Source organism: Lepisosteus oculatus, chromosome 4, assembly GCF_040954835.1.
Source record: "Lepisosteus oculatus isolate fLepOcu1 chromosome 4, fLepOcu1.hap2, whole genome shotgun sequence".
In the NCBI taxonomy this organism is placed as follows: domain Eukaryota; kingdom Metazoa; phylum Chordata; class Actinopteri; order Semionotiformes; family Lepisosteidae; genus Lepisosteus; species Lepisosteus oculatus.
The window spans coordinates 26,611,112-26,624,495 of NC_090699.1; the positions used below are offsets into that span (position 1 = coordinate 26,611,112).

Here is a 13,384-nt window from a genome sequence, read left to right on the forward strand (position 1 = left end):
GATTTCCACAATGTTTCTGTAATGGGGTTTCCAATTTAAACTCAAAAGAATGTTTTATTTCTTCAAATGATTTTCTGACTCCCAATGCTATTTTACTTGTCACTCATAAATACTTACGGCTGGAAAGGAATGAAGTGCTGCTTGTCCTCATCATCCACTTTGCCAGTTATTATGTCAGTGACATCCATTACTGGAACACAGGAAGCTGTAGTTAATACACTGTGCCCGCCCTGACCCAAACAACCTAAAATGAAGTTGTTCCCTTTCTTTTATTACTACAACACAACACAGAAATACAAAGCACACAGAAGTGCCCACTCATTAACATAAATGCTTAGATGCCCTTTTTATATCACAAAACAGTATTTTCCATCAACATTCAAGAAGGTGGTGACCAGCAACCGGACATAGGGAATTGTGCATTTGCAAAAAAAAAAGTGTACAGTAGAGACAAAGGTAAAAGAATTACTCCTTGGTTCTCCATGCCTGACCCACATAGATGCCTCTGTAGAGGATAAGAAAGACAGAAAAAACAGCCTCCAAAACTGACTTCAAAAACACGTTTGATGTTTATACTGATGGCTCAGTCTCTTTTCATTTTTCCTCTGGATAGCTTTCTATCTATCCTCTGCAATATCAGCAGTTATCACACAGTTCTAATTACTAGGGCTAAGGAGTGATATTGTGTGCTTTTGTCTTTTCTGTTTATGAAGCAAATCATCAAGCACACTGTATTAATCAGCACTTTTTTGCTGCCCAAGAAGAAAATATGAGTCCGCTGAAATAATTTACCATTTCTTCATGGACCAAACCCAGAGATCTAGATCCTTTGCAAATTGTACACTGGTTGCAAACAATATATAACTGAATGAGAACCATTGTATGCAGAATAATCAAAAGAGGGCTGTCACTCTAAACAAGAACATCAAGAACACTGGACTAGGTCAATGAGTTCAAGAAAATCCTTTGAGGACATCTTAGTGAAAATTCCCTCTATTCTTCTCCCTCTACCTTACAATTGTGAATAATTCAATCTGAATTATTCATTTTCCTAGCTTTAACATTTTATTTTCTGTTTCTTTTCCCAATTCTTGCCTTTGCTGAATTAATGAGGTAGTCTCTGGAGGTGATCAACTCATTGTCTGACAGCACACTTCATTTTCCAGGACAGTGAACAAGTTTGTATTTCAAACTTCATATACATTTATAGTATGTATACAGGATGTATATTTATAGTATTAATAACCAGTCCCATACTGAAAATTAAAATATCAACGAGTAAACAGCTGATCTTCTAAGATGTTTTATCTCATTCTTTGGATGAGATAAGAAGTAGACCACAAAGTTAAATATTGCTTTTACAGTATTTATTGCACTGGGTGTGAGTAAAGGGCCAGGATAGTTACAACGAATAAATTACCTGCTACTCCAAAAGGCCTGCGGAGACCAGAGGTCAGTTTTTTGGTATTATTGTCTCGCAGCTCCATGCGTCCTACCCTAACTATCTGACAAACAAAGCTGATTCTCTCTCTCTTCAGGTCCTTGCTTCCGAGATCCTATACATAAAATAAAATAACACAATAATTATAAAAGATATAATTGCACATTGCTTCACTGCAAATTGGAACAACATGCATTCTCTGGTAATTGCAGATTCCTCTCCTGGAGGCTCGAAGAATGTTTTACGAAAGTGATGTGCTTCTAAAGTAATTGGCTACAGCCCGGCTTACCTTCCCATTTACTGGGCAAAAGTCGACATCACCTTGGAATAAAATGTGTCTGATTTTAGCTCCTTGTCAAGCATGAGCTGCCTATTAAGCTATGCACCTTCTACAGTTGAAAAGATTGACATTTCTGATTGAGCATTTCCAGAAAAAGCCAACTTTTGTAATGATTTTCTGCAATTTGCACACACAATGCTTAAACCTCCAGCTTTAATTCTGACCAATGGTTCATTTCTTACTGAGATTCCCACCAGGGACTCTTCGGCTCTTGCTAACAATCATGTAACCCGTCTCTCCTACAGGTCTCTTAGCAGCCATTAGCGAGGAATGACCTTTAGTAAACAGCCCTGGGGTTTAATTTAAGCTCTACATCTCCAAAACTGAACAGCTCTTCTTAACAGACATAGCCAAATTACCCTCCCTTTAACTTCTCTGGCAGCATGTAAATAGCCAAGCCCAGGAAGACATGAATGGCATCTGAGGTTTCTTTCCAACATAGAAAAGAAAGAGACACTCACTGTGAAAACAGACCGCAGGTTGTGGAGCTGATCAATATCTTTTACTAATCCTGAGCTCGACCATCTCACTAGATAGTTTTCACTACAAGAAAATTAAAAACAGCAAATTAGCATCTCTATGATCACTAAAATGAACAACTTAAACCTCACTGGATTTGACCAAATCCATACACATTTTATTGCATGCAATCTGACTTTTATTTTGAATATTGCACTTGTCCTGTGAGAGGCCAGATAAAACGCACGGATAGGTTACGATGTGTGTTTATTATCTAACGGGTACACAGTAAAGAAAAAAAACATTCTCTACAGAAAAACAGGCTAAGCAATATAGATAATACTTTATCTGTGAAAGACATCCATGAAACCAATCATTACAACCACAGCTGCAGAGACTGTTAATAAGGAGAGCATCCCATTGGGAAAAGAAACAACATACCTGATGAACCTGAACTCCACAGGGTCATATAAGGACATAAGAACTTCAGCATCCTCACCAATCTTGCACACCACATTCTTCAGGGTAACAAACAGGGCAAAGGAAGGAGTTGAGGCAAATTTGGCTTGTCTGTTTAAATCAATATTTTGCTTCTGGGACTGCAATGGAAAAGACAAAAACATTCACCTCTGAAAATGTGATTGGTTCATTCACAGATTTTACAACGGGGCAGCTAGAGCCAGTCATATCAATCAAGATTTAATGCCATTTTCTCCAGTTCATCCACAGGACAGTACTTCATCTGATCTGCTGCTATATATATATACAGTATATGCAGTATAATGTGAAGATAAAAACGTTAAAATTTAGCATTGTTAGGTCTCTCAACATGAGACTATGTAGCTAAAGGTTATGAGATAATCCCGGACACGCAGTGATTTTAATCTGAAGTGTTTCATGAGAAGGAAATAAAGTTCTGAATTGCTACAGGTGGTGTTTAGCATGTAGCAACACTTCCTCTATATAATTTGCAGACATGGCTGTCCTACAGGGAACTGCACAGAGGGTTTGCTCAGCTGTGAACACTTCGGAATTCTTCTTGAAAGGATATTGTGTTGCCAATTTGTTTTTCCACCATATACAACGCACCTCGCCCCAAGCCCTCTTCCATAATTTTTAATATAATTGCGCTGAAAAATGCCACTTGCCCTTGCCAACAGACACTGCAGTTCATTTCTGGAACATGACTATATAAAACCATATTTGGCAAACACATCTGAACATATGCAAGTCTGAAAACAAAATAATGCATCTAAAAGTACATTTTATTTTGTAATTTTGATTTCTTGAGATCCAATAAAAATGTAATGGCAGGGAGACAGCTGTATAATTGTACTTCAATATCACTGCACCTACTGAAATATGTAGTTCTACATTTATTGCTTTTATTACATTTATCTAAATGGACGTATTCATGCAGGCACAGATGGATATTACAAGACCTGAGAACTGACGGGCCTAGAAAGTAGTAGATTTCCTTCCTGTAATGTAATGTAAGGCTTCTAGAATTACTCCGCAACTACGAGCACATAATTTATGTCTCAGACCCTATAATCCTATTAAGCACAACTAGGATGATTCTCTATTTGCATACATAAGCTGATTTAGAGAACTACTAACTTCAGGCTTCTTACCACTGCTGTTCTTCAGAGCAGCAGACACCTTGAATAAAATCCTCTTCAAGTTTCACAGTAGCCTGCATCTACAAAATGTACGCAGCCCCCAACCCTGCTTCTGGGTACCCTTCATTATCCATCACTCTCTAGAAACAACTACGCTTCATCAACCTGCCAAGGGCAAAGACTCAAGCTCAAGCAGGAAGAAAAAAAAACTAGATCTGGAGTGTCTACTGCAGAGAAATGAGATGCTAATACACAACAATTATCCCATACTAGAGTTGTACCAGCAGGAGTCTCTTCCAGAGTAATACAGCAACTGCCCACAAGAAGAAACAATGAGGACAGGTTAACTATATTAAAGTTTTCAAACTGCCCACTCATTCATGGATGGAAGGGATTAAAAAGACTAGTGTTTTTCTTAACAGGAAAGTATGAGAAGTTTACATTTTATTTTTGGAACGCAATGTTGCAAAACCAAATCTGCTACAGCACTTACAAAAAACACCTAAATCGCCTCACAGGTATTGTTTTGCAGACCATTCAACCTTCAGAATCACTTGTAATTTTAAAGGTGGAGACTACGTATGAAAAAAATACCTTTTCTTCCTGGATTCTCTGTTCAATCTGTTTGGAAGCAGCTTCGTGAGCTCTGAACAGGCTGATGGTGCTTGTCTGATCTGGATCTAGAATGTTGCCATCTTTATCTCTCACCACAAGGTCCAGATCCAGGTATCTGATCAAGAAATAGAAACAATTTCAACAAATGAACAAGATGTTGGCATGAGCATATTCTATTGACCTGTAAATAAGGAAACATAGGAAGGATACTCATAACATGATTTTTTTTTTTAAAGACCTAAACGCTTATGTCTTGAATTGAGTAAAAGGAACCTCAGGGAACATCCCAAATGGGAATGGCTGTATTCTGCAAATTCTTATTCACTGTTTAGCTTCAAATGTTAAAAATAAAATATAACTACTCTGTAGCACAAATGTGTTTTTTTGTTGTTGTTGTTGTTGTCTTTTATTCATAAGCACCGAACTGGTCACTGTCAAGGTATCATAAAGAATTAAAGAAATCAGGCATAAGAGACATCACTTAGTTTTACTGCAAGGATAATTAGGATTAAGTGACAGACTATTGCAAATTAAAAGAGGTCTTTAGATGACAGTAGTACCAGTCACAGAAGCCACAGGCAGGTAGAAGAATGTTAAAATTGCTTAACAATGTTGGGGTGTCAGATGCTATGCTTGTGGGCGGCTTTTAGGTATGGGCGTAATGGGAAGCTCCATCAGAAGGAGGGTAGCACACGGCCCTAATTTATGGGTAACAAGAGTATACCAGCTTTCTCCGCCAAATTTGTGAGTTATGAAAACAGAAGGGAGAACCATGCAGCACTGGCTCTGTCTTTTAATGAGTTTCTACTTTTCCTTTTCCAATTGTGGACACTCCTAAAATGCTTTTTTTCCCAAACAATTATCAATAAGACTGGCACATTCTACACTATCAGACTCTCAGATTAAAGCTACCTTTGCTATTTCCAGACTGTTTCTTTATCTCCCTTTGAAGAAGATCCCATGAGGCAGAATACCAGAACTCCTTTAAAAAATGAAGCATATTAAAAGCGCAAATCTATATGAAGTTGACAGTAGTACTTACTTGTTACCATAATCTATTTTAGAGGTGACTTTCTGTTTCAGCTCTGTCAGTTCATCCTGTGGGAGGGTTCCAGACAGTATCTGTGATCGCCACTCTATGAGATCGTATATCATGTCTCGGACAGTGTTGAACATCTCTCTTTTGTCTCCCTGTGGAAATACAAACCAAACTTCATGTAGTATGCATTACAGAATACAACAAGACATGAAATTATACTCAATAACTACCGAGACAGCTTAACTCCAGACACATAAGCACTTAAAGTTTCATTAGAGTTTCAACAGAATGCAGATGTTTAAACAGAGTGAAAAATATTAATCTAATATGTTGCATTATCTGAAGAAGCAGAAGGATGTGCATGTTTGTGAGCTTCTGGATACATTTATAATGGATTATAAATCATTATGATTAAAAAATTACAAAAACAAGGATGGCAACAATGCTGTTTAAATACCCACCACATACAACTCTCTCCATATGGAAGCCCATTCCCTCAGAGTAGTGGTCACTTCCTGAACTAAAGGCAGCTCGTTAGGGATGACCGTTTCTTTTTGCCTACAAAGATTAGCAACCATTTCAAAATAAGGCAGAAATCAAAACAATAACTTTAGCATTTTGAGTTTTTTGTGTGCGAAAGCATAATATTTCAAATTCATGAAAGAAAGAAACATAGAGGCTGTCACTCTTCATCTATTGACCAATAACCTCCAAATAGTCAGCTACAAAAATTTACCGTATCTCCCATGTATAGACATTTCACCTTAACATCTGAATAATGTCTATACTCTAAAGTACTCTAAAACACTGATATTCTTTTCTTTCCCTATTATTTATTATTAGACATTTTCTATTTCCATTAAAAATCTCAATGTACTAGTAGATACTGTATATTTCTGACAAGAACCTTTGAATTAACCCTGTCCATTTCAGACACCATTTTATAAAGTTCCCAAAAAAGACAGATATTCCTTTGAATCAGGCGGTTATGTTCTTCCCTTTCATGAGAAGACTACATCGTACAAAACTTTGCAGCAGGAAAAGCCTTGAAGGCACTAACTAAACTAAAAGCCTTCAAGACTGCTTCAAGTATAACCACACTGCACCTTAATTTTTTTTTCAATACCAATAAGACACAATGTGCATTCCTTATGCAGGGAGCAATAATCCTTTTCAAATACAGTATGTGAGCTTCCATCATGGACCATAATTACTCATCCATCAGCATGTTACTCTTATAGTACAAAGCAGACAAAGCCCTTTGCATGCAAAATGTCAGACATCATAAATACAATTTCCACAAACACTTTTGACAGTGGGCTGTGCAGTTGTAGTACTGTAGTTCATAGTGCTTCTGCCAATGCACACAACATGACAGGCCAACAAGTTATGTAAGGTACATTGAAAACTAACCCATTGCCTTCAACTGTAGCATCTTTAAGGTGTATGTAGCATGCAGGAAATATACCCTACAATAGAAACACAAAAAATTAAAATATATCCACAACAAATTAAAATCTTCCACAAAGTTGTAAATTAGGTTCCCAGCTGTTAACCATTAAAATGGCTGTTTTAATTTGGCTTCACAGCCAAAACATTGTGTTTTCTCTCTTCTCTTTTCAGCATGGAATAAACCTATGACTTGTTCCTTTGCAGACTACGCATGCTGATGCAGCTACCCACCTGAACTGTTTTAATTTAATGCTTGTGACAGTAAAATTACACAAATACACAGTACAACATTTTAATTTGACATTTAAATTTACATTTAATGGCAAGGAAAATCTATTGCATTACACTACAAACAGTACATTAAACACCAAGATGACATTTTTTTTTCTTGTTGAATTGGACAAAAGGTAGGGATGATTAATAATGAAACAAGCTACAGATAGATTCAAGTAATAGGTTTATTCCATGCTGAAAAGAGAAGAAAGAAAACACAAAAATGTTGGCCGTGGAGCCTTCTTCAGGTGTATAGATAGATTCTGTTTCCATGTATGTGTAAGATGCCTTTGCTCTAGATTCTACTCACCTTTGTTGACTTTCTTCTTAGTCTGTATCCTCTGTACCAGCCTAACAGAAAAAAAATAAGATTTAATAGGTACACAGTTACTGAAATCAGCAAGGACAGAGGCAGAGCTACAGATGTGTCTCTGTTAATTAAACAACCCATAATTCAAATGGGCATTCAGAGGAAAAAAACTAAATTTTGCATACATTTGCTTTTAAAATAAAACATTCTTTTTACCTAACAGAGCCTGCAGGCTTTAGAACTTTCAGACTGGAATTTTACCAGCATCACTTTAATTGTGTTCACAACTTTTTTTTTTGTTATATTCCCATGCTAGATAAACTAATAAGTGCAAATTATAATTAAAGTTGGAGCCAACTCATTCTAAGATGTGTCTAATACATAAGTGAATCAACCCTCCAGATGTATTCATACTCTTGATCAAATAAGAATAAAAAGGTATCACAGAAATATATACAGGTCGGATAATGCGCTTCCTTAATAAATCTTAAGACATTACAACACATTTTCACAGAACTGCACAGGGCAGTCCTACAGTATTAACAGTACAGTACATAAACATAAGACCTCAAAACACAAGGGTCACATTTATTTATAACCCTGTAGTGTTTAGTGAATTACTCTGGCATGTCGCAATAAACAAGATGCCTCCTGTACCACGCGATGAATTTGGGACACTTCTGAGGACGGATTATTGAGCATTCCTCCAGGCAGAATTGCTCAAAGTCTGCCAGACCCTTTGGTTTCCATTTGTGAAGTGTCTTCTTGAGTTCAAACTACAGATGTTCAATTGGACTGAGGTCTGCAGATTGAGATTAAGAACATTCGTTTGTCAATTTAGAATCATGTTTTGGATCATTGTTGTGCTGGAATGTCCATTGCTGGCCCCAAGCTTGGCCTTCCTGAGAGAGGGAACCAGGTTGTCCAAAATGTTATGGTACATGTGGGAGTTCAAGATTCCTCTGCCTCAAGAAGGGCTCCAAGACCCACAGCGGCAAAACCAACCCAAAACAAAGTAACTGTGAGGATGGGCGTTTTCTCAATAAAGCTTCACCACTTTTTAAAGAAAACATAACACAAATGAGCATGTCCAGAAAAGTCAATTTTCCTTTCATCTGGCCAATGGTCATTCAGATGTTTCAATTAATCTGAGTTGCTTCTTTTTGTGGTTCACACTCAGAAGAGGCTTCTTCCTTGCAATCAGGTGACATTAAAATGGTAGTTTTCAAGACTGTGTGTCCCAAAAATGACTGTGTTTGGAGATCCCCACGTGTTTCCTTTGGATTGAAAGATTCCCCTGGAACTTCTTTCACAGGCCTTTTAGGCAAGATACACATGTGCCCTTTCCCTGACTGGGTTGCCCCTATACCACCAGCCAAAAAATAAAAATGGATAGATCCTATAGTGGAAATAAGTACATTTAGCTTTTAATGCGTTCTTTTATTGTCTAGCCCCAACTGGAGGCTGCTGACCATTTGCTTACAGGTTCCATAGACCTTCACTATAGAGATGCATGCTATTGCTGAATGTATTCCATGCGTTAGCTCCTTTTATACTGTGGGGAAAAAAGGAAACCTTCAGGGGCCTTTGCTTCCATGGTACTTCCAAAGAGCAGAATATTCTTGTTGATTTGCTTTTGTTGGATTGTATTGAAAGTATTATTTAGAGGTGTGGATAGATATGACCCTTGAGTTTTCTGGAATTCCCTTATGACAAATGGCTTTACACAGTGCAATTCTATTGCAACTACAGTATAGCTTTTTTTTTTAGAATTTCCTTAAGAAAGAAATATCCAATCAATAACTCATTCTGTTATATGATGTCTTTTGTTCCTTTGCATTGGGGGTATAAATACTGTAAATCTGGTGGGCATTCTTTTTCTGGGTTTAACAAAACAGAATTTAAACATTGTGAATTTGTAGTAAGAAACAAATACAGATATCAGCATATTGGAGTCTCAGTCGCATTCAGATGAAAAACAGTAATACCCCGAGAATTACTTGCAAAATTCTCATTACATTGTAAATGTTACAACTTACCCACACCATCATCAGCTCAGCACTGAGCTTCTATCTACTCACCTTCATAAGTTTCCAATATATGTACTGTGTCTCCAATTTGTAAAGACAGCTCTTCTCCTCCTCTGGCGTCATAATTATAGATTGCTAGGGAGAAAAAAAGCAATAAGAGTAAAGTGATATCAGATATGAGGAAAAAGGCAATCAGCTCCCCAGGCTGTGGTGGGTACAGCTTCATCCAAAGGTTTGGAACGCACTGCACTCAAGGCCATGCCCCCCCAGGTTCAAACCCAATCACTAATTGTTTTGCCATTATCCCGGCACCCCTATTTACATAAGTCAAACTAATTTGTATCAAACGTAAGCTGTGCAAATAATCCTTGTGAGAAGAACGCTTATTTGTAACAGCAAAAGAGAGTTGATTAGCTAGGCTCTGTGTCAGCCAAGGATTACACAGCAAGGGAAAGGTTTTGTTTGGTCTTAATCAGCCCTTTCACCAAGCAATTAACAAAGGGGCCATTTTGAGAAAACACTGTAGAAGCCTTGGAGAAAAGGAGCGGAATTTAAAGGTGAAAAAAAGGTCTCTACAGCCTATTACTGGCACAGTGCTTTAAAATATATTTAAAGAACTGACATCAGATCATATACGGACATAAGGACTTTATTTTCCTTAGATGACAGTCGCAACATTTTTCTGTTTCCTGCTGCAGCAGCAACGGTTAAACTCCTGAACAGCAGGTATCAAGGCAAAGTTTACTTCCTCATGCTTTAGGAATGTAATACCTACTCCCTCTGGAATTCTGCTTACTTTTTTCAACGCAGCTCCAGGCAGAGGTGGCTGTGGTGTTTCATGCTTCAATTGAATCAGTAAGAAACGATAGACAAAAAGTGAGACTAATATCTTAATGGGGCACGGTTTCTATTCCAAAGTGCCTTAGCCTATATGAATACTTGCAACTAGCTGTTTCCACCAGGTTCATTGTCGCTGTCCCTTTTAATAAAACATCAGCACTTTAATGTAAATGTATCCTTAAACGTCTGACAGTTGTTTCTGGGTTCATTCTAGCAGCATGGAGTACTACTTAGAGCTCTGGACCTGCAACCGTATTGTCTATCAAATCCCTAATGGGGCACTGCAGTTGTATCCTTCAGCATGATACTGCAATCACATTGCTCCTATAAACTCAGCTGCTGAAATATGAAACTAATTTAGACAAAATCATTAGACATATTAATATGAGTTGGTTCAGTACTTCACTCATACAAATTATATCAGTGCATGTTTTCAACAAAAAGGATGGTCTTTAAATGTGCTTTTTTCTACATCAGTCAAGGAGGGTTTCCCACAGGAAAAAGCTCAGACCAGGTGGCAACCTCAGGCACATGACAATTAATGTTAGACCAGCAGCTACCTGACAACTAGATTACTGTACTAGTTTGTCCTCTGACTAGCTATCTTATTATTGTAACTAAACAACATTGTCATGAACAATATGTTATTTGACCACAACAACTCGTTTGATTATACAAGACTCACTGAGGATGCAGGCTACCCATAATGCTGCCCAAGAAGAGCTTTGTGCTTTGAACACATTGCTATTATCTATTTTCTGTGTGCATTAAGCCATCATTGTGTTCTTATTGTTATTAAGGCACTATTATGTTGTGCTCATTGAGGCTATAAGTGTTTTTTTTCCCCACTTAGAAAATTAAGTGACTTCCTATCCCTTTATGATTAGTTAGAAATGATGCATGTTCTTCTACATCAATTACTAACAAAGCTCTCAAAAAATATCAATGCATGAGATTTCCCATCGCAAACTGAAATTAAACACTATTTGTATTGATAGTTTTTTTATTAATGTATATAAACAGACTACAACTTCAAAGATTTCATGTTCATTACTTAATTTTTTAATCACCCTAGACCTGATTCAAATGCAGGACACTTTCAGACCAAGTTGTGAAACCATGACTTTTGATCACAATGTGTGAGACTTGAGAGATATGCGATAATGTATCATCGTGGCTGCTGGCTAGCAAATGATCTTGTGGTGCATTATTACAAAACAGTATTCTTGAGTACATCTTGTTGGTATTCACACAAAGTGTATGTTTGGACAAGCAGCACTATGCTTTTCAACTGCCGGAAACCATGGCTAAGGAATGAAAACATTTGATATTGGCTATTGCAGTCGACAGATGATGACAGATGACTCATGACTGAAATCAGACATATCTGAATATCCCATTTTACACAGACAGGGCTGCTGTTTATTTACAAGAAACATAACATTTAAAATGAATTGAACATGTTTACATGCATGTTAAATAGGAAATATTTAGCAAAACTGGCACAGTGCAGAACTAAAAGTGATTACAAGAACTTGACTATCAATGTATTTTATAATATCTTGTGTTTTTTTTCTGCTGGCATTGCAATCTTTAGTATTCCACTTCTACTCCTGAAACACAGTACACTCACCAAGAGCTGGAATGAATTTCAATCGTGTACACATCAGGGTAAAATCAATGTCATTGGCTAATTATTATCAAACATTTGTCATGTTGACACTTTAAAGCTCTCCAATCATGATTCTTCCCAGAGTTCAATGTGTCAAAAACATGCCATAAAATATAAATAAATCCCTTCCCATAACACAAAAAACAAATAGCATCTGTGCTGATGTTGTCTACTTTCAATACCTGTTCTTGTTTTATCTGTACCTTGCTTGTGCCTAGTAATTTATTAACTGATCATTGTTTCTTAGCTGTTAAATAAACATATTGGCAACCTTGTTACTACTTTAGATATAGGTAAAGCCTATGGCAAAACAGAAAATGTGTAACTACCACCAAAAAAGCTTTCTGCAAGCATATTGTGGAACTTTGAACTTGACAAACTAATAAAAAAATGTCAGTGGGTCTCCCTGCACAAGGTGACAGTATAAACTTTAACACTGCACAGTGGGAAACGCCTGCAGGAACCTACGGCACAGGCAGAAGTCACATGTGAAGGTTCAGTGCAATCATTTTTATTAGCAACAGATTAAAAACAGTATTCCAGCACGAGTCAAGACCATGGACACCATCAATACCCACAGACAAGATGAAGCACACCGGGAAGGACACCAAACATAAAAACAGAACCTAGGAGCATTCAACAGGCATCAAGGTGTCAAAGTTTCACCACGGGGTGATGTTTGGTTTAACTGAAAGCAAAGATGAAGATCACCAGCATATAAAAAAAGCACCTGAATAGACTTTAGATAGGAACTACAGAGCACAGAACAGCAGCAGACTGACAAACATGAATAAAAGCCCACTGTGTGAAAGACGGGGCTCCCAAATTCTGATTAAACACTTGGATGACAGTCCAATTAAAATGTCCCTTTACCACTCTATGTTATTCCATAACACAACCTTTTTTATAGTGCTGCATTTTTCATTACACCCATCAAAAAGAAGTTTCCATTTAAATTATTCAATGATGAACTGACAGGAAATCTCTCGAGACTGGGGGGGCGAAAAAAGCACTGTATAAACGCATAGCTGGGATCCAAGATCACATTTTTGCAACTCCAATGTATTTGTACTGCAGTCACAGCATTTGCTTTTTATTTTAGCTGGAACACCCACTGTTCTGCAGCTGAAATTAGCAGACATACACCATGACATCTGCACTCATGATTTAATAATTACCCAGCTAAATACAGTTCATTTATTGATTCACTTAATAAACGTGTTTAGCATATCAGGGCAGGTAACAGGCAAGGTTAGCAGGAAACTCAAGGGAGCCTTCTTGAGTGACAATC

The 13,384-nt window shown here is 37.4% G+C and overlaps 1 protein-coding gene across 4 annotated transcripts in view; it reads right to left on the minus strand.

Moving 5' to 3' along the window:
* Positions 1-13,384, minus strand: part of dock1 (dedicator of cytokinesis 1) — a 292,059-nt gene that overhangs the window by 254,761 nt on the left and 23,914 nt on the right. For all 4 annotated transcript variants that reach the window (XM_015346833.2, XM_015346832.2, XM_015346831.2 and 1 more), the window contains exons 2-11: positions 9,633-9,716; positions 7,552-7,592; positions 6,930-6,985; positions 5,978-6,074; positions 5,520-5,668; positions 4,457-4,592; positions 2,682-2,839; positions 2,243-2,324; positions 1,421-1,556; positions 118-190 (exon numbers count right to left, since the gene is read on the minus strand). In XM_015346833.2, the coding sequence (XP_015202319.1) occupies positions 118-190; positions 1,421-1,556; positions 2,243-2,324; positions 2,682-2,839; positions 4,457-4,592; positions 5,520-5,668; positions 5,978-6,074; positions 6,930-6,985; positions 7,552-7,592; positions 9,633-9,716 (1,012 nt within the window). The remainder of the gene's footprint in view (positions 1-117; positions 191-1,420; positions 1,557-2,242; positions 2,325-2,681; positions 2,840-4,456; positions 4,593-5,519; positions 5,669-5,977; positions 6,075-6,929; positions 6,986-7,551; positions 7,593-9,632; positions 9,717-13,384) is intronic.